Below are 26,296 nucleotides of genomic sequence, written 5' to 3' on the forward strand. Positions count from 1 at the left end.
TTTATTAAATACATACTGTATATATTATAGTAGAATATATAAACATGGATACACAAAAATAGAATTATATAGAGACTGAGTATTAAAAATAACTTGTCATAAATACAAGCATGCATATGATAGATACTGATATTGGCCAGTTTTAAAGGGATAACTGCATGTATGGTTGTTTTTCATATGTTAAAGTACTGGTATATACCGGTACTCGAGTATAAGCCAACCCAAATATAAGCCGAGGCACCTAATTTTACCACAAAAAAATGGGAAAACGTATTGACTCGAGTATAAGCCTAGGGTGTCCATCTGCATGCCTCACTGTGCCTCACATTGCCTCACTGCATCCATGTGCATGCCTCACTGAGTCCATACCTCACTGTGTCCATACCTCACTGTGTCCATGTCTCTCTGTGCCCATGCCTCTCTGTGCTCATGCCTCACTATGCCCATGCCTCACTGTGTCCATGACTAGACTGCCGTTTAACATAGGAGTCTATGGAGGGGTGCCCAACTTTGAAAAATCGGTGCTCCCCAGAAGTAGGTTCCCCAAATAACAAACGTTGCACACTTGTAGATGAGAAATGGGGCTACATGTGTGCCAAGTTTGGGGTCCAGTGGACCTATAGTCGGCCGGTACCAGGTCTGCAAATACACCAGAGAAATTACCGTTTAACATGGGAGTCTATGGAAGGAGTGTCCGGTTTGAAAAATCAGTGCTCCCCGGCCGTAGGTCCCCCAGACAACAAACTCTGAGTGGGGCTACATGTGTGCCAAGTTTGGGGTACCGGGTCCCCAAAGTCCGGGAGATCAGGCGCAAAAAGGTGACTCGAGTATAAGCCAAGGGGGGAATTTTCAGCACAAAAAAATGTGCTGAAAAACTCAGCTTTTACTCGAGTATATATGGTATATGTAAATATTAACAATAAACTACAGAACCCCTGCTCTATAAGTTAGGGAGAAGAGAAGTGGGCAAGATTTTTGTATTCCAGTTTTAGGCTGACAATGGTACCATGCAGTTGAGTAAGCATTGTCACATCATTACAAGATGTGGACTACTGAAAAAATCAATTGGTGAAAGTAAAATGAAAAAAGCTTTAACCTCCCTAGCGGTATGATTATTTCAGAAAAAAGGTGCTAAAAAGCGGTACCATTATTTGCAAGGAAATTTGGCGTTTTATATTGTAGGCCTGTAATTCTTAGGATTAACTCACTTAAATATGTCCAAACAAGAGTCTAGTAGGCATCCCGGGTATGAATTTTTTTTTAAAACAAAATTATAATATAATAAATAATTATAAATAATTATAACAAGTAATAATATAATTATAATACAAATTATTCAATAATGTAATCAACTCATAATCACTGAAATTTGCTTAGTTGCAGAATTGTCGCTGTCATTACTTTTATTTTTTATGATGAATTTCCCCACAAATCGCTATCGCACAATTCTGCAAGTGATTATAATTTATTATCGCTGTTTTCTAGCTGCTCTAAAACCATTTTTGACATAAAGGGACACTTTTGGTTGCTATGGACAATCTACAGTTTGCAGGCAGAAAGAACAGTTTTTATTATATAAAAGTACATGTAGGACACTGGGCTGACCACTAGGGACAAGGGGGGTGTGTATTTTTTACATACAGTACTGTAATATATAAGATTACAGTATACTGTATGTAAGGTGTTTGTTTACCTTTTTGAATTTGGCGCCGTTCTCCGCCCCCGTGTGTCGTAACGTCGCAGGGAACGGAGATCGGCGGCACACAGAGGCACTGTGTGAATCGAGCGAGCACCCGCTCGCTCACACAGCGCTGTGGCATCGCTGGATCCAGGGACAAGGTAAGTAAACCAAGCCTGTGGATTCTGCGAGGCGAGCCCGAGTCTGACTCGGGGTTACCGATCGCAGCACAAAAATGTAACCCCGAGTCAGACTCGGGAACACCGCCAGGGGGGTTAACAAAAGAAAACTAGTGCAGCCACCACATTTAGGAGGTCTATTAATGTTTTCACTCAAGATTCACACAAATTTTACTCAGGATTTTTTTTTCTAATTGAATCTTATGTGAAATTCATATTACACAATTAGTGGAATCCTCAAATCAAAAATTAAATACATACAGAATCTTTTTATGGGAGCACCATGTAACTACAACTTACGAGTAGAAACTTTACATAACTAATAATACCTTAAATGTGCTGCCAGGAAAAGAATAATAATCCAATACACAAAGATAATCACAATAAACCGTATGTTTTTATTATACAAATATAATTTAAATACTGTACATGTCCTGTAAAAAACTTGTTTCATGAATATACTGCTTTTTCAAAATTGGGAAGTATAGTAATTGTCCACAATAATACAATCCATCTATTAAAGACAATATACTGTATACCACATAAAAATGACCCTCAGTTAGCACATCCTTAAAAAGTGTACTTATACATATGAAATGATACAATGTCTCAATTTTCATGAAATCAAATTTGTAAACAATATATATATTTTTTAAATACTTTTTATTTCATAAGTCTGCATTTACAAAAATTGACAATATCACATTTCATCATTATCCAGTCCTTTGTTTCTTTCATATTGATCAATGCAAACCAAAAAAGAAGAAAACTCAATATACATTATATTTCACCCTAAAAAAAGAGAGATTTTTTTTTTCAAAGAACAAGAGTAAAGATAACTAATTACCCTGGTTGCAGCGCCCTCTTCCCCTACTTTTCTAAGTTCCATCAAAGTCCACTCCTGTCTATGCCCCGCTTATACATTATTTGTTACCACTTAGGCCCCGTACACACGACCGAACATGTCTGCTGAAACTGGTCCGCGGACCAGTTTCAGCAGACATGTTCGGTCGTGTGTAGGCCCGAGCGGACAGGATTCCAGCGTACATTTGCCCGCCGGGCCTTTTTCCAGCGGGCAAATATTTCCAAACTTGTTTAGAAACAGCCCGCTGGAATCCTGTCCGCTCGGACATGTTCGGTCGTCTGTACAGACCTACCGTACATGTCCGAGCGCCCGCCATCCCTCGCATGCGTTGCATGACTTCGACGCATGCGTGGAAGCATTGAATGTGGTCCTGTCTTATTGTGGTCCCGCGCATATTGTTTATGCGCGGATTTCTGTATGATGGTGAGTACAGCCATCATACAGAAATCCCCGGGCAGACATGTACGGTGAAAATGGTCCGGCGGACCGGTTTCATCGTACATGTTTGCTCGTCTGTACGAGCCATAAGAGTTAATGATGAGTTTAACCACTTCAGCCCCGGAAGAATTTACCCCCTTCCTTACCAGAGCACTTTTTTCAATTCGGCACTTCATCGCTTTAACTGAAAATTGCGCGGTTGTGCGACGTGGCTCCAAAACAAAATTAATGCCCTTTTTTCCCCACAAATAGAGCTTTTTTTTTGGTGGTATTTGATCACCTCTGCGTTTTTTTTTTTTTTTTGCCCTATAAAGAAAAATAGAGCGACACATTTTTTTTTAAAAAAAAGAAAAAATTTTTACTTTTTGCTATAATAAATATCCCCCAAAAATGTATAAAAAAACAAATTTGTTCCAAATTTGTTCCTGTTTTTGGTAAAAAAAAATTGCAATAAGCATATTTGATTGGCAAAACTTATAGCATCTACAAAATGGGGGATAGATTTTTACTATTTTTTTTTCCTAGTAATGGCATTGATCTGATTTTTTTATTGTGACCGTGACATTGCGACGGACATATCGGACATTTTTGACACATTTTTGGGACCATTCACATTTATACAGCGATTAGCGATTAGTGCTATAAAACTGCTCTGATTACTGTATAAATGTGACTGGCAGGGATGGGGGTTAACACTGGGGGCGCTGAAGGGGTTAATATGTTCCCTAGTGAGTGCTTCTAGTGAGTGCTTCCACAGATGGGAGATCCTATCTGTGGAAGTCATATGACCATGGGAGGGTAGGGAAGTGGTTAACCACCCATCCCAGATTCTATGATATTTCTTAGGTATTCCTCTATGCTCATATGTTAGTTTCTCATATGGAAGTATTTGATTTACCGCTTTAAGCCATTGGTCCCTTGAGGGGGGTATTTGTTGCATCCACCCAAGCACAATTTGCTTGTGTGCCTTAAATAAAGTTTCCTGTAGACAGGTTTTGACATATCCAGTCCTAACAAGCAAACTTCTGGAGTGAATGGGATGCATTCTCCCAGTACTGTTGATAATATATCCAAGACCTGTCTCCAGTATCTACTAATGCCTGGACAGGACCACATTAAGTGCTCAAAGTCAGCCCCTGGTAGGTAGCATCTTACACATTTTGCGGTTGCTGTTCGTCCCATTAAACTTAATTTGCGCAGTGTAAGATAGGCTTGATGTATTATATACATTTGTATCAGTCTGTTATTACTTGCAGGTGACACTACCAAATGTGATTTACACGCCTCCTTCCAGGTCTCATTTGTCATAGATGTACAAATCATTTGCCACTTCCTCTTAATCTGTAGCAGGGTATCCCATATCTCAACCTGCATTAGATATGTGTATAATTTACAGTAAATACGAATCCCCTTGATCCCTGAGTTCTTAATATTCCAATAAGAGGCAATTTTGATATATTAACACTTTTATTACCAAATTGAGCATATAGGGCCAGATTCACTTAGACTCGCGCAAAACTGCGGCGGCGTAACGTATGACATTTACGTTACGCCGCCGCAAGTTTTACAGGCAAGTGCTTGATTCACAAAGCACTTGCCTGTAAAGTTGAGGCGGCGTAGCGTAAATCCCCCAGGGGCAAGCCCACCTAATTGAAATGATCCGGGTAGGGGGCGTGGATCATTTAAATTAGGCGCGTTCCTGCGCCGAACGTACTGCACAAAAAATTTCCCGACTTACGCAAACAACGTAAAATTTTCAAATTGTGACGCGGGAACGACGGCCATACTTAACATTGGATACGCCACCTAGGGGGCATGTTTATATTTACGCTGCGTGTCTCTTATGGAAACTGCGTAAATTTACTGCGACGGGCAAGCGTACATTCTTGAATCGGCGTAACGACTCATTTGCATATTCTACGCTGACCGCAATGGAAGCGCCACCTAGCGGCCAGTGTAAATATTGCACCCTAAGATACGACGGCGCAGGTTGTTGTATCTTAGGCATGTTTAAGTGTATCTCAGTTTGAGAATACATTTAAACATACGACGGGCTTAGATTCGGAGTTACGTTGGCGTATCTACTGATACGCCGGCGTAACTCTTTGTGAATCTGGGCCATAGTGCGCGCCTTAACTGTAGGAATCTATAAACGTTTTTATCTGCTAGGTTATATTGTGTTTTTAGAAAGTCAAATGAGCATATCTCCCACTTTGATATACCTGTTTCAGTACTACTATTCCTTTTTGCGTCCAAAATTTATTATCTTGTAGTGTACTTAATTCTTCTAATTGGGGGTTATTCGACATGGGAAGCTCGGATTGGGATATCCCTAAATCCTGTTAGCTTTTTAACCTCCTGCTATACTGATCGTACCAGTGAGAACATGGGGATCTTAACCCTTGGTAATTGTGTACGTCTTGCCTCTAGTCCTATCAATAAATTCTAAGCCTGGAGAATCTTTAACAGGTACTTCTCCACCCCCAGGCTTTGTTCCTGTATGAACGAGTTACGCAAATGTCCTAATTGTCCTGCCAGATAGTACAAGTACATATATGGTAGAGTCAATCCTGCCTCCAATTTTGGGCGCTGTAATGTTGTACGCTTTACTTTGCATCTGCCTTTGGCCCATATAAATTTAGTAAATTGAGAGTTTAAGCTTTTAAAAAAACTTTCTAGGGACTACCACTGGGGATTGTAAAAATATATAAACCTTTTTGGTATTAAAATCATTTTAATTTAATTTATACTACCCACCACCGATAATGGAAGCTTACTCCAGATCCTCAACTTAGATTTAATATATTCCATCACTGGGCCGCCAGTGCATCCAAGGGTTGTCTTGTTATATAGATCCCCAAGTACTTAAAAGAGTCCACTATTTTAAGTGGGGTATCTATAAATTCCTCAGTTTCTACAGTAATTATTGCTGCAGTGTCATAAGAAGGTACTTCTGCCAATTAATCTTAAGCCCTGAGTACTAGACAAAGGTGTCTATTATACTCATTGCTTTCCCCAGAGTGTTCTACGTATCCTGCATGAACAATATAATATAGTCAGCATAAACTCCAATCTGTTCTATATTTTCACCCAGCTCTATTGTAAGGCCAATGACTCTATTGTAATGGCAAATAAAAAAGAGGGTATAGTGGGCATTCCTGCCTCATGCCCCTGAATAAATTTATTGATGGAGTCAGTATTCCATTAATTAGTAACTTTGATTGTGGGTTTGCATATAATATTTTAACCCACTGTTTGAATCCATTACCAAACCCAAACTTCCCCAGTGTTGCCTGCAAAAATCTCCACTCTACAGAGTCAAAGTCAAAAGATGCCAAAGATCCCCTGTCTCTGGAATATACTCCCTCATTTTGTTCTACGAATATTTATTGATGTTGATTTACCTGGTATAAAACTTGTCTGGTCTGTATGAATTATAGATGTTATTATGGTGTTTAATCTTCTGGCCAATATCCTTCCATTTTATAGTCGCAGTTTAACAAGGATATTGGCCTATATGAGGTACATTCATATGAGGTCCTTGTCTGATTTTAAAATTTAAATTAACGTTGCCTCATACATTGAATGTGGAAGTTCCCCCCTAGTGCTGGTCTCTTTGTATACCCTAGTTAATATTGGGGCTATCAGATCTACAGTACATATCAAGGTATCCCATCACCTCTAGGTAACAAAGAGATTGCCTCCCTTACTTCTTCCTCCCTAAATTTTGCATTTTCTCTTGATATTTCTGGATACTCTATCTCCTCCAAATACCCCTCTATATCCTCCTCTATACATGTCAATGAAGTGGCATACATTTTAATGTAATACTTATGAAAGCATTTCAGTTTTTTTTCTATTGTACAGGCTATTGTGCCCCGTTAATTTTGTATTTTGGAAATCACAAGTTGCTGTTTGTTGTTTGGCAATAAATTCCAATAATCTACTAGACTGGTTCCCTTGTTCAAAAAATTCTGCCTCATAAAAAATTGTTTCCGTTTAGCCTTTTTTTCTATTTGAACTTTATATAACTTTATATAACCTATGAAGACTTCCCCATCTTGCCTGGTTCCCTTATCACACAAAAAAGAAGGGAAAGTGGGGAAAAGGGAGCCCCAAGGAAATCAACATCAGAAGAAACACCCCCATATTCCCAAGGTGTAGAACATATATGACCCACCTCATCTCCGATCTCCCCCATTCCCTCTCTCTTCCCCTCCTTCTCCTGCCTCTCTCCCTCTTTCCCTCCAAAGTTAATTTCCATCCTGCTCCCAAATACCCTACCCCCATATTTTATCATTGCTTAAATCCATCTATGGATAAAGTTAGTAAAGTGCAAAAAATATGGAGGTACATAGACTAAGCCTATATATGACTAACATGTGTCTAAAGTGCAGGTGTGCAGTTCAACACATTAAATATACAGTGTTAAATTAAATACATCCAAAATATCAAAACAGTACCACACACCCGCGTCTATGCAATTAGTATGAAAAAAAGGTTTCATAGGAAGAATTGCCTAGAAATTTTTTAAGTGCTATCACTGTGCAAAAAACTGTGCAAAAGACAATAATTGTGCATTAATTAATGCAAAAAAAAAGGGGGGAAAAAAGGGAAGAAAAATCACTTGTGCCTAAAAATTTTAATTAATACCAAAATACTTGTTTTACACGATTAACGTGCATTAAAAACAGCCCCCCCCCCAAAAAAAGGGCGGTTTTCAGTCTAAAGAGATATCATTTTAATATGTACCCTGATTCCTTGGGAGGTGTCCTTTCAATAGTCCGTAACCATTCACAAGCCTCTTCTGCTGTATTAAAAACAAAACCTTCCCTCTATCCTCCACTCTTCACCGAGCTGGGTAAGCCATTGAACACACAGTCCCATTTTCACGTAGCTTCTGCTTGATCTCATTAAAGGTAGCCCGCTGCTTTTGTAGCTCCAGGGAAAAATCTGGGAATATTGAAATTTTAACACTTTTATATTATATTGTATTATGCCCTTTTGACAAGCTTTACGCAAAACTAAATCACGGTCTTTACAGTTCAATAAGCATGCTAGAAGTGGCCTTGGAGGGGTCCCGGGTTGCGGTGGTTTTGTGGGTACTCTGTGTGCTCACTCAGTGGTAAACACACATGAGAATTCAGCATCAGGGAATGTAGCCTTCAACCACCATTCCATAAACTCTCCTGCATTCTGACCTTCTGCTCTTTCTGGTAAAAATATGATTCTGATATTGTTTCGACGCATGCGATTGTCAAAATCATCAAATTTCTGCTGCCACATTGCTAGCTGCTTCTCAGTTATGTGCAGCTTATTGACCATAAGTAAAACACTATCTTCCAGAGCTAGCACTCTATTTTCAGCTTCAGTACTCCGCTCACACATACATTGCATATCCTCTCTCAAGAAGCCAATATCAGTCTTAATTTCTTCCATTTTACCTGATAAAGCCGTGTTGGAAGTTTGTATTGCTGCCAGCAGCTGAGCATTCACCTGTTCCAACATTAATTTGCTCTGTCATTCCACCTTCTCTGTCTTCTCTGTAGTTCCATGTTTAGCAGGGTCAGGAATCACAGCTGATCCTCTGCTCCGAGTGCTTGGGGGACTCCGTCCAGCCCCCTGTCAGAGACTGTGTACATGATACAGGAGATGGTCGAAGACTGCATACATGATACAGGAGATGGTCAGAGACTATGTACATGATACAGGAGATGGCCAGAGACTGCGTACATGATACAGGAGATGGTCAGAAGACTGTGTACATAAAACAGGAGATGGTCAGAGACTGCGGACATGATACAGGAGATGTTTAGAGACTGCAGAAAGGATACAGGAGATGTTTAGAGACTTCAGAAAGCATACAGGAGATGGTCAGAGACTGCGGACAGGATACAAGAGATGATCAGAGACTGCAGACAGGGTACAAGAGATGGTCAGAGACTGCAGAAAAGTACACAGATGGTAGGAGACTGCAGAAATTAAACAGGAGATGGTCAGAGACAGCGGAAAAGTATACAGATGGCCAGAGACAGCGGAAATGATATAGGAGATGGTCAGAGACTGTGAACATGGTAGTTTCCTCCTCTGTCCCCCTTCATATTATAATAATGCTCTACATCAGTGTCCTTCCTCCTGTGCCCCTTTCACTGTGCTGCTGCAATGCACCATGCAGTCCACCTCCACCGTCAGCCTGCTCTGGGAAGGGATTGTTGGCTGGGGTCTGCCTGACTGACTGTCTCTTAGACTGATTTAGAGTCACTCTGTATATCTATCCCCCCTGCCCCCCTTCCGACTCGAGTGACCACACTGAGCAGCAGAGGAGAGCACTGTGACTGTCTGAGTCCTCCTGAGTCTCCCCCGATGCCCAACATCTTTTTGCAAGATTATCCAAGATTATTCTACATAGAGAGAAAAAATTTGGCATAGAGAGAAAAGATTCGACATTATAGAGAGAAAAGATTCAACATTATAGAGAGAAAAGATTCGACATTATAGAGAGAAAAGGTCGCTGCTGGAATTAGGTGGGGGAAGTAAAATAAAAATAATGATGATGATGAATGTTATTGGCTGATTGTAACTTTTTAAAGTCTGACGCGGCGTGGCGGTGTGGCTGACATTATCAATGCGCGGCACCAGCAGGCAGGGGCAGCGTTTGTGGATTGAATCGGATCTTCTCTGCGATTTCCGCAAACTGCACATGCGCAGTTCTGACCCAAGCCGATCACCACCATTTTTACTGGCACTTTTACCTTACTACTGACCTTTACGGACAGGGAAAAAGTGCCTTGTTTTTACAGGCTGCCCGTAAATCTACTGGTGGTTGACAACACTGATACTACCACAGTGAATTACTGGATTCATACTGGGCCACAGTGGCGGAACTACCGCCATAGCGACCCACGCAGGCGCTATGGGGCCCGCAGCCGAGTGGGGCCCGCCGATGGGGAGGCAGATCGGTGCGCTGTGACAGTTACAGAACCGATGCTGTGTTTCTCTCCCTCCTGTCGGCAATATTTCTGTCACAGCGCACCGATCTGCCTCCCTGTTCTAACCACATGTGATCCTCTATGTCCTATAGGTGCCTGGTCTCCCCCCAGCGCTGCCTGTTTTCCTCTCCCTAAAAGCTGGGAGATTCGTCAGGACACTGTGAGAGCGGGGGAGAGCTTGCCTGCCTTAATGCACAGGCACTTCTGTGAACTGCCCAGGGGTCCTAGGTGCATGGGGGGCCTTTGAAGTTTCCTCCCAGCAGGTTCGGGCAGCAGTGGTAAGCGGTCTCCTCACGTTGGCTCTCTTCTGCTACAGTGTACAGGTCAGTTCTGTTATCTGGCTGTGTCTGCAATGCTCTCTCTCCCTGGCATCTTCCTCCCCTCCTCAAACACTATCTGGCCGTCCTGCTCCCTGTCGTCCTCACACAGATCCATTCATCTTTGCCTGTCACACTGCTCCTCTCAGATGCTTGTTATCTCTCCCCCCTCCCCTCCCTGACTTCTCCCTGCAGACACTTTACCTTCACACGTGTGTGTCCCAGGATCTACAAACATTACAAATGTCTGGAACCCCCCCCCCCCCCCCACACCTTGCACACCCCCAACACTTTCTTTACTAGGCAATGGAGATCACTCCCTCTCCCCTTCCTGCCAGACAGCCCATTTACTTTTTATACTATGGCTATTTATTACCAGCTTAGAGTATGCCCCATGCCCATCTCTGATTATCCCTCTCCAGTCTCCTTGACAGCGATCTATCTGCCCCATCTCATACCCACCCCCACTTTTACCCCCCCTTTTTCTCCCCTACCCCATGGTTCTCATTCCCACCACATTTTTTTTTTTAGGGCTTAAGGAAGAACCCCGAGGTGGAGCATCTTACTACTGCTGCTTGTGTGGGTGAGATGTGTACTGTGTACTGCGCCAATCCCTGCTGACCCTCTTCTCCTATTCATCCCATGTGATTGGCGCAGTACATATCCCACCCGCACAAGCAGCAGTAGTAAGATGCCCCACCTCGGGATCCTTCTTTAACCCCTGCAAAGCACCAGAAGAGAGACAGAAACTCTGATGGGGAAGGAAGAGGGGAATTGTCTTTCCTGTTGTATATTAAGCCCAGTTCCCCTGTAAGTTTATAAGTTTTTTTTGTGCTTGTGTATGTTAAAAATGATTTTTGTGGTGTATTGTTAGCAAAAATATTTGTTTTGATATTTTTTTAGGGGGGCCCTGTCAGGTAGGCTGTACGGGGCCCCGTGATTTCTAACAGCAGCCCTGGGCGCTGCGGCAACACAGGGGTGAAAAAATCCTCTCTACTGTCACTTGTCAATACAGAAGCGCTGCTGTATTTACAAGTGACAGCGCTCTCCTCCCGACAGCCGTTTAGAACCCTCTCTGCTCTACAAAACACATTGTCTATCTATCTCTATGTGAAAGCAGAGAGGGGAGGGGGGAAGGGGTGGGGGGGTGTACACAGACAGGAGCTGCTCCACTAGGGTGACCACATTTCCAAACTACCATTCAGGGACACCCCCCCTCCCAAAAATCAGGTGGGATTTATGATTTCTCCAATCACAAGCAGGGGGCGGGGACTGTGCTCCTCCAGGCATTCCCAGCTAGGGCAAGTACCGTCAGTGAGTAAAGCGGTGATGTGACGGCCTTTTTTGGGGTCATAAGATTGGCCGGGGGGGGTAGCTGTGTCAGTTTCATTCCGGGACACTGTATTGTCCTGGAATGAAGGTGCCCGGGACAGACCTGCAAAATGTGGGACTGTCCCGGGCAATCCGGGGCACGTGGTCACCCTATGCTCCACGGACATGCAGTGAGTTACAGCTTCTCTTCTGCAGCCCATCTCTGATGTTAGTTGGGTGACCGGAATGCTCACTACTGAAAGGGGGAAGAAGGGGGGTTGATGCCAGAGGAATGTGTATTGATGGGGAGAGGAGAGCTCTGTACTTGGGAAGGAGGGTACTTGCATGTGCACAGATCACCCCTAAATCCTGCACACCGTACACAGATCACCCTTAAATTCCCCCATACACAGCTCACCCCTCAATCCTTATACATTTTATATGTAGGTCCACCCGTATGATTTTTCCGTGCGCTTTCAGGGTTGGGGGACTTTTAGTTTTTTTTGGGCGGGGGGGGGGCGTCATTGAAGGACCCGGCCTCGGGGGGGGGGGGGGGCCCATACAACATTTTGCTATGGGGCCCTGTGATTTCTAGTTACGCCCCTGCTGGGCCATCATCATGTCAGAATAGTAATAGTGACTTTTGAAATTCATGTTGAATGTATAAAGAAACTGGAAGTGAGAGTAATATAGAGAAAAGATATGTAACAAAAATGTATTTTAGCGAAAACCGAGGACTAGCGAGTGTATAAAAGTTGAATGGCTAGTATATTCACCATCTCAAGGTCGTTTGTACAGCTTTGTGTGTTGCTTACAGTCTGACAAAGAGTCTCCTTTTGCAACATTAGGATTCAATGACTGGAAACATGGTACTGAAGCTGTAGCAAAACATGAGAATGGTAAATGTGAAGGTAGGGATGTTGGCGCTGCCAAAGTGAACACCTGCCTCTGAGGTATCCTATAGGTAATCTACCTGGGACAGTGACAGATATCAGGTAGCCCCAATAAGAAGCTCTGAGCTATATTAAGTTTAGTGGGGCCTATATGATGGTATAGGGGTGGGATGATAGCACTGCCTCACTGGGCTCCAATACACTAGTGTTCATATAAATGGTCGGCCCTAAGAAAGTTGAGGGCAGTAATGTGTAAGGCCCAATGTGAATAATACAATCCCTAGATGAGAAAGAAAAATGTGCAGGCTGCACAGTAGGCAGGTGTGAGTGCCAAATTGTATATCACACTGGCAATCGAGCCACTAAGTGTTAGTGGGCTACAACCTCCCAGGTGGCTAGCTAAAATGCCTTATTCGCGCCAGTAACCACTCTGTGGGGTGGTGTGGCGCCAATGGTTCCCAAATCCAGGGGTCGCTACCCCAATGTGTATGTAGAGTGCCTGGATGGAAGCAATCTCTTATACAATTAAAGTATAACACAACTAAGTCCCACAGATAAAAGTAGATACTTGGGCTAAAGCCCCCTGTGGAGAAAAATATAGCAGAGCAATATATGTCCAACGCCAATTAGCTATTCCTGTGGAAACAGTAATAATCCATATAATGGCATAAACACAGACCCAGTCCAGTGTGCATATATGGGCTGCTGCCCCCTAGAGAAAAGAAATAGCAGTCGTTCTACTTAAAATGTCTGTTATACAGGCAGCAAGCTTGTAGAAAAAATAAAAATAAAAATAAATTGCATATCCAAATACTGATAGTGCTTGATAATTTGGAAAAACAGTTCATCCAGAGCCACTGAGTGACAGTTTATACAGGCATAGGTCTCATCGAAAGTAGTTGGAATCCAGCAAGGAGGGTAGGTGTGGAGGAAGTGGTCCTATAACATAACACGGCGTGATTCCGGTGCTCCCCTCAAGGTTCCCCACTCACCAGATAGAAGCCCCCTCTTGGGGTAACAGGCGTATCTCAGGAACTCCTTAGGTTAATGCTCCACAGATTGGGGGGTCAGCTCCTTGTACGATCCTATGCAGTCCGGTCTCTTTCGTGCCTCAGTAAAAAATAAAAGGAAGGGAGGCTCCGATAGTGTAGTAAATATGACACAAATGTGACATAAAAAATATATATATTTATTAAAAAAATCAATGGATATATAAAAGGATAGTGTGCATCAGCACCTGCATGTACAACAATAGCCCAATGCAGAGTGGCTGAGGTGGCTGATATACCACACTCGCTCCCTAGAGCTTACAGCCAAAAATTAAAAACCATAAGAGAAAACAGTTTAAAAGTATAAATAAAATATATAAGGTCCGTAAATGCTAGTACCAGCGTGTAAGTCACTAACTGGCTAAGCTAGAGCACAGGCGTGTGTTGCTGGTGGTGGCGTGCGTTCCAGCCAAACCACCTGACGTACTCGGAAGTGACGTCACACGTTCAGCCTAGAGGCTGAACGTGTGACGTCACTTCCGGGTACGTCAGGTGGTTTGGCTGGAACGCACGCCACCACCAGCAACACACGCCTGTGCTCTAGCTTAGCCAGTTAGTGACTTACACGCTGGTACTAGCATTTACGGACCTTATATATTTTATTTATACTTTTAAACTGTTTTCTCTTATGGTTTTTCATTTTTGGCTGTAAGCTCTAGGGAGCGAGTGTGGTATATCAGCCATCTCAGCCACTCTGCATTGGGCTATTGTTGTACATGCAGGTGCTGATGCACACTATCCTTTTATATATCCATTGATTTTTTTAATAAATATATATATTTTTTATGTCACATTTGTGTCATATTTACTACACTATCAGAGCCTCCCTTCCTTTTATTTTTTACTGAGGCACGAAAGAGACCGGACTGCATAGGATCGCACAATGAGCTGACCCCCCAATCTGTGGAGCATTAACCTAAGGAGTTCCTGAGATACGCCTGTTACCCCAAGAGGGGGCTTCTATCTGGTGAGTGGGGAACCTTGAGGGGAGCACCGGAATCACGCCGTGTTATGTTATAGGACCACTTCCTCCACACCTACCCTCCTTGCTGGATTCCAACTACTTTCAATGAGACCTATGCCTGTATAAACTGTCACTCAGTGGCTCTGGATGAACTGTTTTTCCAAATTATCAAGCACTATCAGTATTTGGATATGCAATTTATTTTTATTTTTATTTTTTCTACAAGCTTGCTGCCTGTATAACAGACATTTTAAGTAGAACAACTGCTATTTCTTTTCTCTAGGGGGCAGCAGCCAATATATGCACACTGGACTGGGTCTGTGTTTATGCCATTATATGGATTATTACTGTTTCCACAGGAATTGCTAATTGGCGTTGGACATATATTGCTCTGCTATATTTTTCTCCACAGGGGGCTTTAGCCCAAGTATCTACTTTTATCTGTGGGACTTAGTTGTGTTATACTTTAATTGTATAAGAGATTGTTTCCATCCAGGCACTCTACATACACATTGGGGTAGCGACCCCTGAATTTGGGAACCATTGGCGCCACACCACCCAACAGAGTGGTTACTGGCGCGAATAAGGCATTTTAGCTAGCCACCTGGGAGGTTGTAGCCCACTAACACTTAGTGGCTCGATTGCCAGTGTGATATACAATTTGGCACTCACACCTGCCTACTGTGCAGCCTGCACATTTTTCTTTCTCATCTAGGGATTGTATTATTCACATTGGGCCTTACACATTACTGCCCTCAACTTTCTTAGGGCCAACCATTTATAGGAACACTAGTGTATTGGAGCCCAGTGAGGCAGTGCTATCATCCCACCCCTATACCATCATATAGGCCCCACTAAACTTAATATAGCTCACAGCTTCTTATTGGGGCTACCTGATATCTGTCACTGTCCCAGGTAGATTACCTATAGGATACCTCAGAGGCAGGTGTTCACTTTGGCAGCGCCAACATCCCTACCTTCACATTTACTATATATCCTGTCCTTTAGGGGATAGTCTCTAGGGAGGCAGCAGCCTTTAATCTCAGATATCCCAGCTCAGGTTTCTATACAATCAAAACATGAGAATGGAAATGAACATCAGAAATGCATTAGGGCATATTTGATTCGCCAGAAAGAAAGCGGGAGTATAGATTATTTATTACTTGAACAATATCACTCAGAACAGGAGTATTGGCAGAAAGTACTAACATGTGTAGTTTCTCTGATTCGCTTTAGGTATACTAGAGCTATTGATTGAATTTTACCCTTTTTGGAAGAGAATTTGAGACTCTATGGAAACCCTGGAAAGGGGAATCCATCGTATCTATCAGCAAATATTTGTGAGGAATTTATTGACTTGATGGGACAGAAGGTTCTTAGTGTTATTCTTAAAGAAATAAAAGAGTCAAAGTATTACTCAATAAGTGTGGATTCTACTCTTCTACTTCTACACATTGATCAACTAACATTTACAGTTCAGTATATTCAAAGATGTGAGCCTGTGGAACGTATCATTAAATTTATACCAATATTTTCTCATGGAGCAAAAACTCTAGCAGACACGGTCATAGATTTTCTTAATAAAAATGAAATTCCCTTAGCAAACTGCTGTGGTCAATCATGTGACAACGCATCTATCATGGCTGGACGCTATACTGGACTGCAGGCACCGATTCAAGAACTGAATGAGTTTGCTATTTATGTCCCTTGCGCTGGACACAGTCTGAACTTGGTGGGAGTGAAAGCAGTAGAGAGTTCTCTACAATCTGTGAATTTGTTTACTTTATTCAGCGTCTATATTCCTTTTTCTTTTTTTCAACACATTGATGAAATATTCTAGTTTCATCTTTAGGAAAAGATATGGTTGTCAAGTACCTGTCTGGAACAATATGGTCATCGCGTTTTGATGGTGTTCATGCCTTTTGTGTAGGTTTTGAGAAAAATAAACATGCACTTGCAAATGGAGAGGCTAAAGGACTATGCAAGAAAATGGAGAGTCTAGAAATGATCTTTTTGGCCATTCTTTGGAATGACATTCTTGAAAGAGTGAACAAAACAAGCAGTGTTTTACAGTCAGAGGATGTGAATATACTTACTGCCATGAATCTTTTACAGTCTCTGAAAATCTATCTTCAGGAAATTAGGGACACATTTAATGGATACGAATCAAAATCCAGGAGTAGGTGTCCATGACTATAGCTATATAAAAAAAGGGACAAAAGCGAAGTGTCTTACTCAGGGCCGATCCTAGACGGGGTGCACAGGGTGCACTGCACCCAGGCGCCAGAGGGGAGGGGGCGCCAAAGTGTCAGGAGCACTGTTTGTCGGCATTGTGCTTTCCCTTCAGAATCCCGCAGCAGCTGCCCCTGGTTGTGAATAGCACTAAGTGCCAGGGGAACGTCCTAGACGAGTCACGAGCGCATGTCAGCGAGGGCGCCGTCACCTCGTTCATCGCCCCCTACCTCCCCCGCCCACTGACCCGCCTGCTGGCACGCCCGCAGCAGTGTCCACACCCCCAGCCCGGTGCCCGCTGTATCAGTACAAGGAGTCAAGGAGGTAAGTAAGGTAAGTAAGGTCCTCCCCATGTCCCCCCTGTGCCCGCCCACAACCCCTTGTGCAGCCAATCTGTGCCTGGAAAGCAGGCTCTGGATGCCAGGTCAGTGAGAGAGGCCTGTCCAGGTACACTAAACCCACTCCGGCGGTAGTGGCGCAGAGAAAGTGTTACGCTTGGGAGCAGGACTGTTTCCTATTATCACGCCTGAATCCGCTATCATTCACCTCTAGGAATTCGGAGGAGCCATGAGGTAATGTGCCAAAAATCCAGCAGCTCCTCCGGGGGTAGTGCTACATATAAATATATATATATATATTTTTTGTAAGGGGCCGAGAGGTCCCCAAGGCAACCCCCCCCCCAATTCCTGGCACCCCCCACTTCTCAATTTGGCGGCAGCACCCCCCCCCTTGGTTCTCTGCTCCAGGGGGCCCATGCCTAAAGCTGTGTAAGAGGCCCCATAATTCCTGATGGCATCCCTGCTTATGAATAAACACAGTTCTGTGTAAAGAGCATTTTTTGTGTTCCTGTGCACTTCTGTGAGCATGATAAGTTCACTGACATTGAGGGACTGAGCCCACGGAGGAGGAGAAGAGGAGAGGAACACAGATTGTAGCTGAAAGTGCAGCCAAGAACACTGGACAGGAGAGTTACTGGAGGTGAGAAGAGAGCACAGCTTTTCATGTTGCCTCCACTTACTGACTTTAGTCTGATTACAGGTTGCCAAGTAAATGGAGGTACAAGGAAGCATGTGACTTGGTGGTGTGCCCATTCAACAAGCATGGCCACATGTCTGAGGGAAGGAGGGACTGAAAGATGATGTGGATTGCAGGAGTTATATCCACCCCATCTCAACTTTCAAACACAGAATAGACTGTTGGCAAATTCCTGAAACTTCAAGAGCATAAATTAAATTAGAGGACAGAGGAAAGAAAAAAAATGCATGGAAGCATTAGGGTAATTCCCTGTATGTACTATTTATTTTTGCTTTCTCATACTTCTCCTTTAAAGTATAACTAAAGACTTAAAAATGTTTTTGATGTTTTGGATAGAGTGGAGAGAGATTAGAACACCTTTATTGCTACATCTGCCACTGTTAGCGAGATTTACTCTCTCTATTTTTTCTGTTTATCATTATCATTAAAAGTGAAGGAAAAAGCAAATCCCAAATTAGTAAATCTCCCCAATTAGACATAGAAAAAAAAATACAAGCAAATTGACAGGGGATTATATCCCTCCCTTACTCTATCCACAATGAAAAAAAAGTTTTGCATATAGTTCTACTTTAGGTGAAAGAGCTACTGATTCTCACATTGTTATATATAGTTGCTCCCCTACCTATCTGGGAATTATGAGGTTTGACATGTAAAGCTTTGATATGAAGGCCATTGATCTATGCAAGCTTTAATGGTGTAAAATGAGGTAACGCAAAAAATATGGGTCACTTTCTCTTGTTTAATTTCTGGGCAGGAAGCCACCTATTTCTCAATGTTTTTTTTTCTTCTAAGCAACCTAGGATTTATATATTCTTTGTCATGGTAATTTCACTGTAGCATTATAGGGCAGTAATTAGTATGTTCTAAAATATTTTTCTTTTCCCCAAAACAACCCAGACTTTAAATATTCTATGTTATGATAACTTCATGATATTTTGTTGTTAACTTGTTTGTTTGTTTTTTTTGTATTCAAGATGGCCTCACAGGAGTTATAAGTATCATGACTGATATAATATGGAGATATACTGGCAATTTCATGGCTCCCGATATTGTGTGCAGGGTTGTGAGGTATTTGCAGGTGAGTGGAATAAATAATATTGTAAAAACTCTTATTTACATTATTTTTGTACAAATACAGAGACCAGGGTAAAGCTTGTCCCAGATATTAAACAGCAGTTAGAAAATAAATGCAAATATCACCTGCTAGTTAATATTGTAGGAAGCAGATGGATAAGGCCGCCGCCTACTGTAAGTGATGAAATTCAAAACATTTTCAGTCCTTGCCACCCAGGACTGTCAGCTTCTACATCCCATCAGCAGTGTTTGCATCACATGGTGGACGATTATCTAGGGATGAAAACAGAGATAGAGAGCTTTCCAGCCCACTGGCTTACTAGGTCATGAGGATAGACCACTGGTCACAACTTTCCCAGTATGCAATTGAGCTTCTGGGCTGCAATGCATCCAGCGTGCTTTCCGAATGGGCATTCAGTGCTGCTGGAGGTTTTGTTACTGATAATAGAACGCATCTGTTCACAGACTCCGTGAATCGTCTGACATTTATCAAAATGCATCAGTTCTGGATTGCCATCAGCTATGAAGCCCCTGATGCTGATGTCGCTGATTAAGGCCGGTTTCAACTGAGGCGCGGACCCGCGGTGACGGTATAGCCGCGCTACTTGTAGCGCGGCTATACCATCGTGTTTACCACGATATTCGGGCGCTAGCGGTGAGGTTTTAACCCCCGCTAGCGGCCGAAAAAGGGTTAATACCGCCCGCGTTGCGGCGGTATTACCGCGCTTTCCCATTGATTTCAATGGGAAGGCGCGGTATAGGAGCGGTGAACACACTGCTCCTATACCACGGTAAAGATGCGGCTAGCAGGACTTTTGGAGCGCTCCTGCTAGCGCATCGCTTCAATGTGAAAGCCTTCGGGCTTTCACATTGAAGAGTACAGGGCATGATTTTTCATGCGGTATAGCAGCGCTATTTTTTAGCGCTGTACTGCATGAAAAACGTCCCAATGTCAAAGGGGCCTAAGTGTTTATGGGATGTGGAATCTCTGCAGGACTTCTAGCCTGCCTAGCATTGTGGGTGTCAATTTCATCTGGAAGAATTCTTGTTAGTATAGGTTTCATGGATATAATTAACACCAAAAGACAATTTTTTTTCCACACCTAATGACAGATTTGCATATAAGCCTTCAAAATGGGCACATTTCTGGTTTGGATCCCGTAGACTTCAATGGGGTTTGTTATTTGGTTCCGAACTTTCACAATGTTCAAAAGCACTGGTGCGAACAGGGGGTCGTTCGGCCCACCCCTACTTACTATATCCTATTCTCCCATATCCCATTCTCAGGTGCACTTTCTGTTATTGATCTGTTATTGATCTGCATGCTATATTACATCCCTGTAATTTTTGTAGGGGATTTTAATAATTTCACTGATGCTGGGATGAATAAATATTTTGCCTCCCCTTAAAGCCAGCCAGCTGCAGGACTTTTCCCTCCTTTTGCTAGAATTCTAATGAAGGTGGGCCTACAGGATGTGTGGTGTATCAATAACCCACATGCCAGGGTCTACTCTTGCTTTTCGGCCTCATCACAGGAGCCTCTTGATGATAGATTTTGGCCTTTGTTCTGAGGAGATGCTTCCCCTACTCACTGAGAGCCACTTTTGACCACTCTACCTTTTGAATTCAGGTCATGTCCTCGGGCATAGCTAAAAAGTCCTACTGGAAAATTAACCCATTCTGGCTATCCTTATTTCCAGATCCTGATCCCATTACTACTAACTTGTCCAGTTTTATTCATATTAACAGGGATTCAGTGGATTCTGGTATGTTCTGGGATGCCTTAAAGGCCTTTTTGAGGAACCAATTTATTACAACCATCTCCTCCATAAAGACCAAGACCAAATCTTGGGAAAACTTAGTGTTGCAAGAAGCTAGGAAAGAGGAGGCAGTCTATATTCTCCCTTGGAACATACCAAGAGGGTGTGGTTAGAGGCACAGCATGTAGTTAAGCAAGTGACACTAACAAAAGCGGGGGACAAGAGGTTCTTTTTGCAGCAAAAGTGGGGAAAATACAGACCACATGCTGGCTATGCTTGTGAAGTCCCAGAGAGGTACATAGTTTATTTCAGGGTAAAATATTTACACACATTCTGATATACTCCTAAACTTACGTAATTTTTATGCCAATGTGTATTCCTCTAAGGTAGCACCTTCTATAGAAGATATTCATGCCTTTTTGAGTGCTTGCAAACTACCTAAACTTACAAGAACTGATAGAGTTATGTTAAATGCCCCTCTTGCCAGCGATGAGTTGTTAGAAGCATTGGCCCTCTCTCCATCAGGGAAATCATCAGGGGCAGACGGGTTGCCAGTGGAGGTGTATAAGAAATATGCTGATCTCCTTATCCCACATCTGAAGCTGTTTTTACAGATGCATTGGAGCTGGGAAGCCTACTGCCCTTGATGAATGAGGCAGTGGTTATCCCTTTAATTAAACCTGACAAGGGTGATCTACTGCCTGATTCACACAGACCTATATCATTGCTAACATCTGATGTCAAACTTCTGGCTAGAGTCCTAGCTACGCATTTGGTGAAAGTCATCTCTAAAATTGTTCACAGGAACCAGTCTGGATTTATTCCTTCTAGATCCATGGCATTGAACATCAGACGCTTGTTTTTAAATCTCAAGGTTCCTGTAGACAATAGGTAATAGAGCGATACTACCTCTCATAACTGTCAAGGCCTTCGACAGCGTTGAATTGTCTTATCTATGGGAGGTTTTGACATGTTTTTGTCTTGGCATTTGTTTTATCAAATGGGCACAGCAGTTATATTCAGCCCTATGGCTAAATTAAGGAATTAATGGGGATCTGTCTTCTTCCCCTTTATAGGGGTTCCAGACAGGGGAGTCCTTTGTCACCACTGTTATTTGCTTTAGCTCTGGAACCTCTGTCAGCGAAAATTAGAACTTTCTCACAAATTATAGGCTTTCTCAGAGGTCCTTGGGAAGATAAAATCTCGATTTACGCAGACGATACCCTACTTTTTTTAGGGCACACCAAAACTACCTTAATAGATGTAATATCTCTCATAGAGCATTTCCATACCCTTTCTGGTTTCTCCATAAAGTGGTGCAAATCGGTTCTACTTCCCCTAGATAAGTTGAGGTCTTCACTGCCAGACTGTGCCAGTGTTGGTTCTCTGAACTTGGTACTTAGGAGTTCAAGTCTCTTCAGACCCCTCCAAATACCTGGAACTTAATCTACTCCCTTTGTTTAAATGACTGCAAGCCAATTGCAATACGTGGTGTAATCTCCCTTTATCAGTTATAGGCAGAGTTAATCTAATAAAAATGGTCTGGTCCCCTCAATTACTTTATATCCTCCACAATTTCCCACAACGGGCCCCCCATAGATGGTTCATGCATATGGAAACTCTTTCCAGGCATCTTATTTGGAGGAAAAAGGTGGCTAGAGTGCGATTTTCACAGCAGTGCGGTAATGATCGGGGTGGCCTGGCGGTCCCCATTCCTAAACTTTATCTCTTAGAATCCCAGCCCCAGCACCTAAGGGGGTGGGGTCTTCCAGATCTTTCCGTTCTGATTCGCAACATAATGCTGACTAGCGACTAAAGAAACTCCGCTCAGCTATTAAAAACTAGTCTGGGAATCTCAGTTTTTTGAGGGTGGAACGCCCATAATAGCGCATGTACAGTATAGTATATTGAGTTAAACAAATTAGGGGGTTATCAGGTGTGGCAAATGAGAGGTATTTGCTACCTCTCACAATTATACAGTCAGAACATATTAAAATCTCTTTCTGACCTCTAGGATGAATTTGCCCTACCCAGGCAACAATTCTACAAATATTTACAACTGCACCATGCCCTACAAGTATAAGCACATCAGTCTACTTTGGCACTGTCTGACCACCCTCTTATGTGGGAAGTATTTACTGTGTCCCATAAGAAAGGCATATCTTCACAAATCTTTACTACTTTAAGCTCCACCATGCAGAACTCATCCACACTTCTCTGTAAGGCCCCGTACACACGACCAGTTTCCTCGGCAGAATTCAGCTTCCGACCGAGTTTCTGGCTGAATTCTGCCGAGAAACCCGGCCGTGTGTACACTTTCGGCCGAGGAAGCCGACGAGGAGCTCGGCGAGGAAATAGAGAACATGTTCTCTATTTCCTCGTTGTTCTATGGGAGCTCTCGGCCCGCCGAGCTCCTCGGCGGCTTCAGTGCTGAACTGGCCGAGGAACTCGATGTGTATCTTCAATAAAGTGCATATATATGCAATTTGATGTTTGATACAAAAAAGGAGAGGGTAAGGAAAAGGGGAAGGGGGGGGGAGAATGTCCCCTGGTTACTCACAAGTCAGCTATAGGTTCCAAATGGGGTGCTGAGAGCCGAAAGACATGATGGGGGATTCATCTCCAGGAGCTGTGGCAGTGGCCAGCGGCATGAAGACAACACAAGAACTGGTGAATGGTATCCACAAAACAAGATACAACGGCATCTGTGTTAGATCCGACAGGCGTACGCCTTAGTACGCCGTCGGATCTTAGATGCAATTTTTCTCCGGCCGTTAGGTGGCGTTTCCGGCATATTCCACGTCGAGTATGCTATTTTCCGACGATCCACGAACGTACGAGCGCCCGTTGCATTTTTTTACGTTGTTTCCGTTTGGCTTTTTCCAGCATATAGTTAAAGCTGCTATATGGTGGCGTACTCAATGTTAAGTATGGCCGTCGTTCCCGCGTATAATTTAGAAAATTTTACGTCGTTTGCGTAAGTCGTCCGTGAATGGAGCTGGACGCCATTTACGTTCACGTCGAAAACAATGACGTCCTTGCGACGTAATCTGGACGCCCTTTATTTCAATGAAACACGCCCCCTACCCGCCGCATTTGAATTTCTGCACCCTTACGCCGCGAGAGATACACTACGCCGCCGTAACTTACGGCACAAATTCGTTGAGGATTCAAACCAAATCAAAGTAAGTTACAGCGGCGTAGCGTATCTTACATACGCTGAGCCCGGCGCAGATGTATGTGGATCTGCCCCTACATGTCTAATGATATAGTGAGGACTAAAGCCCAAAGCATGGTGTTAGAGTGAACCCAGATGAGGAATCAAAGTAGATAATACCATATAAAATTAAAACATGTAACTCTCACCAAAGGAGTAAGTGGTAGGAAATAAGCACCAAGAAAAAACAGTAAAACAAAACAGTCAAAATGGACAATGTAGCCAAGAGATACCTGAATCTTAGATGTGAGAGCATGATCCAAACAGGTGTGCTGTATAACAACAGAGCTGGAAACCGGAGTGAGTGCTCAACCTGGAAGTGATATAGTGGGGTCACACCGCTAAGCCACTCCCTAATGCCAAGCTGGCATACTCAGCGGGGGTGCAGCATCAATATTTACTCAGCACTCGGCTCCAAGGAGGTCATCCCAGATTAAGAACTCAGGTGAGAAACTGTGCGTCCGGCACCACAAGTGACACCATGTGCACAGCGCGGAAAGGCGTGGCGTCAATGCACATCGAGTGCCCACCAGTCCCCCTGCGCAAGAATAAAATGGAGGGGGAGAGGAAGGACCAAGGTGGGCATCGCAGCTCCCAGAAATGTATGGAAACTTCAATGTCTCCAGCATCCAGTCCCATATGGAAAGGACAGCTGTTAAATGTCGCCTAAAGTGTTTTTTTGCGATTTAAGTCAGAAACATGTATTGATTAGATCTCCTGACCCCCACAAACTGCCAAGTGGCCACCCCTCATGCATGAACTAGGTAAACCATTAAATAAATAGCTGTGTGCCTTTATCCCTGTATACTGGTTGAGAAAGGGGGGTAGGTGGGACTTTAAATGAGGCAGTGACTGGGCAGAGTCCATTAAGGGCACACGGGCAGGTGTTTTACATAGCGAATGAATATTCCCTATTGTAACACTGACTATCCTCCTGGCCAATCAGGATGTGGCCCGTCACCCTATTGGCAGAAGATACAGGTGATTACATTGGACGCTTAAGAGGAGGGGAGGAGAGAGAGGAGAAGCAGGGGAAGCTAGCAGGCTGCCTGTCTGTCGCCCACAGGGAAGCTAGGAGGAGAACCGCCACTGGAGGAGACACGCTGGTCACCCAGAGAGTGTTGCGGCTACTGAGGGGGGGTTGGAGTCTGGCTGTGAAATATTTGCCCCCCCAAAAAATACCACCGGCTGCCACTGGTAGAGTCATATGCCTCCATCCCTGGTATAGATAAAAGAAAGGGGAAATAGCGGGGGACAGAATAGCAGCAAAGATAAGGAAGAAAAAATGGTGGGCACAGATGAGGAGGAAAGAGTGGTGGGCATTAATGAGATAGACAGAATGATGGGCACTGGTGAGGCAGACAGAATGATGGGCACCGATGACAGAAAAAGAACACAGGATGTGATGTTAGTCTGTGCATAAAAAGGCATGCATGAAAACTGATGTCAATGTGCATAAAAACTCACTGAAACGTGCATGAAAACTAATGTAAACTCAAGTCTCTGCAAGTTAAATCTGCATTTTTTTTTTCAATCAGTTTGAATGCATATATGATATAAATGAAGCCTTGTGCATGCCAGCCAGGTTCCTAGTATTCCTTAGACTAGGTCATTGATGAAAACACTGGGGCAGATCCACAGAGCGAGTACGCCGATCTACTGATACGCCGGCGTACTTTCAAATTTCCCGCGTCGTATCGTTGTTTTGAATCCTCAAAACAAGATACGACGGCTTCTGGGTTAGATCCGACAGGTGTACGTCTTTGTTCGCCTTCGGATCTAAGATGCAATTCTTCGGTGTCCGCTGGGTGGCGTTCACGTCGTTTTCCGCGTCGGGTATGCAAATTAGCTATTTCTGCCGATCCGCGAATGTACGAGCGGGCGTCGCATTTTTTTACGGCGTCTCTAGTCGGCTTTTTCCGGCGTATAGTTAAAGCTGGTATTTCGTCGCGTATAGTTAGACTTTCCATGTTAAGCATGGCCGTCGTTCCCGTTTGATTTGATTTTTTTTTTTTTTTTGCGTAAGTCGTCGGTGAATCGGGATGGATGTAATTCACGTCTATGTTAAAAAAAATGACGACCTTGCGACGTCATTTAGCGCAAAGCATGGCGGGAAATTTAGGGACGCCGCATGCGCAGTTTATTCGGCGCGGGGACGCGCTTCATTTAAATGAAACACGCCCCTAATCGCCGATTTGAATTCCGCGCCGTTACGCCGCTTGAGATACACTACGCCGCCGTAACTTACAGCGCAAAATCTTCCTGGATTCAAACTAAAGCCAGGTAAGGTACGGC

The 26,296-nt window shown here is 43.4% G+C and overlaps 1 protein-coding gene across 1 annotated transcript in view; it reads left to right on the plus strand.

Moving 5' to 3' along the window:
- Positions 1–26,296, plus strand: part of NPSR1 (neuropeptide S receptor 1) — a 291,594-nt gene that overhangs the window by 102,361 nt on the left and 162,937 nt on the right. The window contains exon 2 of the mRNA XM_040353188.1: positions 18,925–19,028. Coding sequence (XP_040209122.1) covers positions 18,925–19,028 — 104 coding nt within the window. The remainder of the gene's footprint in view (positions 1–18,924; positions 19,029–26,296) is intronic.

This window comes from Rana temporaria, chromosome 5 (genome assembly GCF_905171775.1).
Source record: "Rana temporaria chromosome 5, aRanTem1.1, whole genome shotgun sequence".
In the NCBI taxonomy this organism is placed as follows: domain Eukaryota; kingdom Metazoa; phylum Chordata; class Amphibia; order Anura; family Ranidae; genus Rana; species Rana temporaria.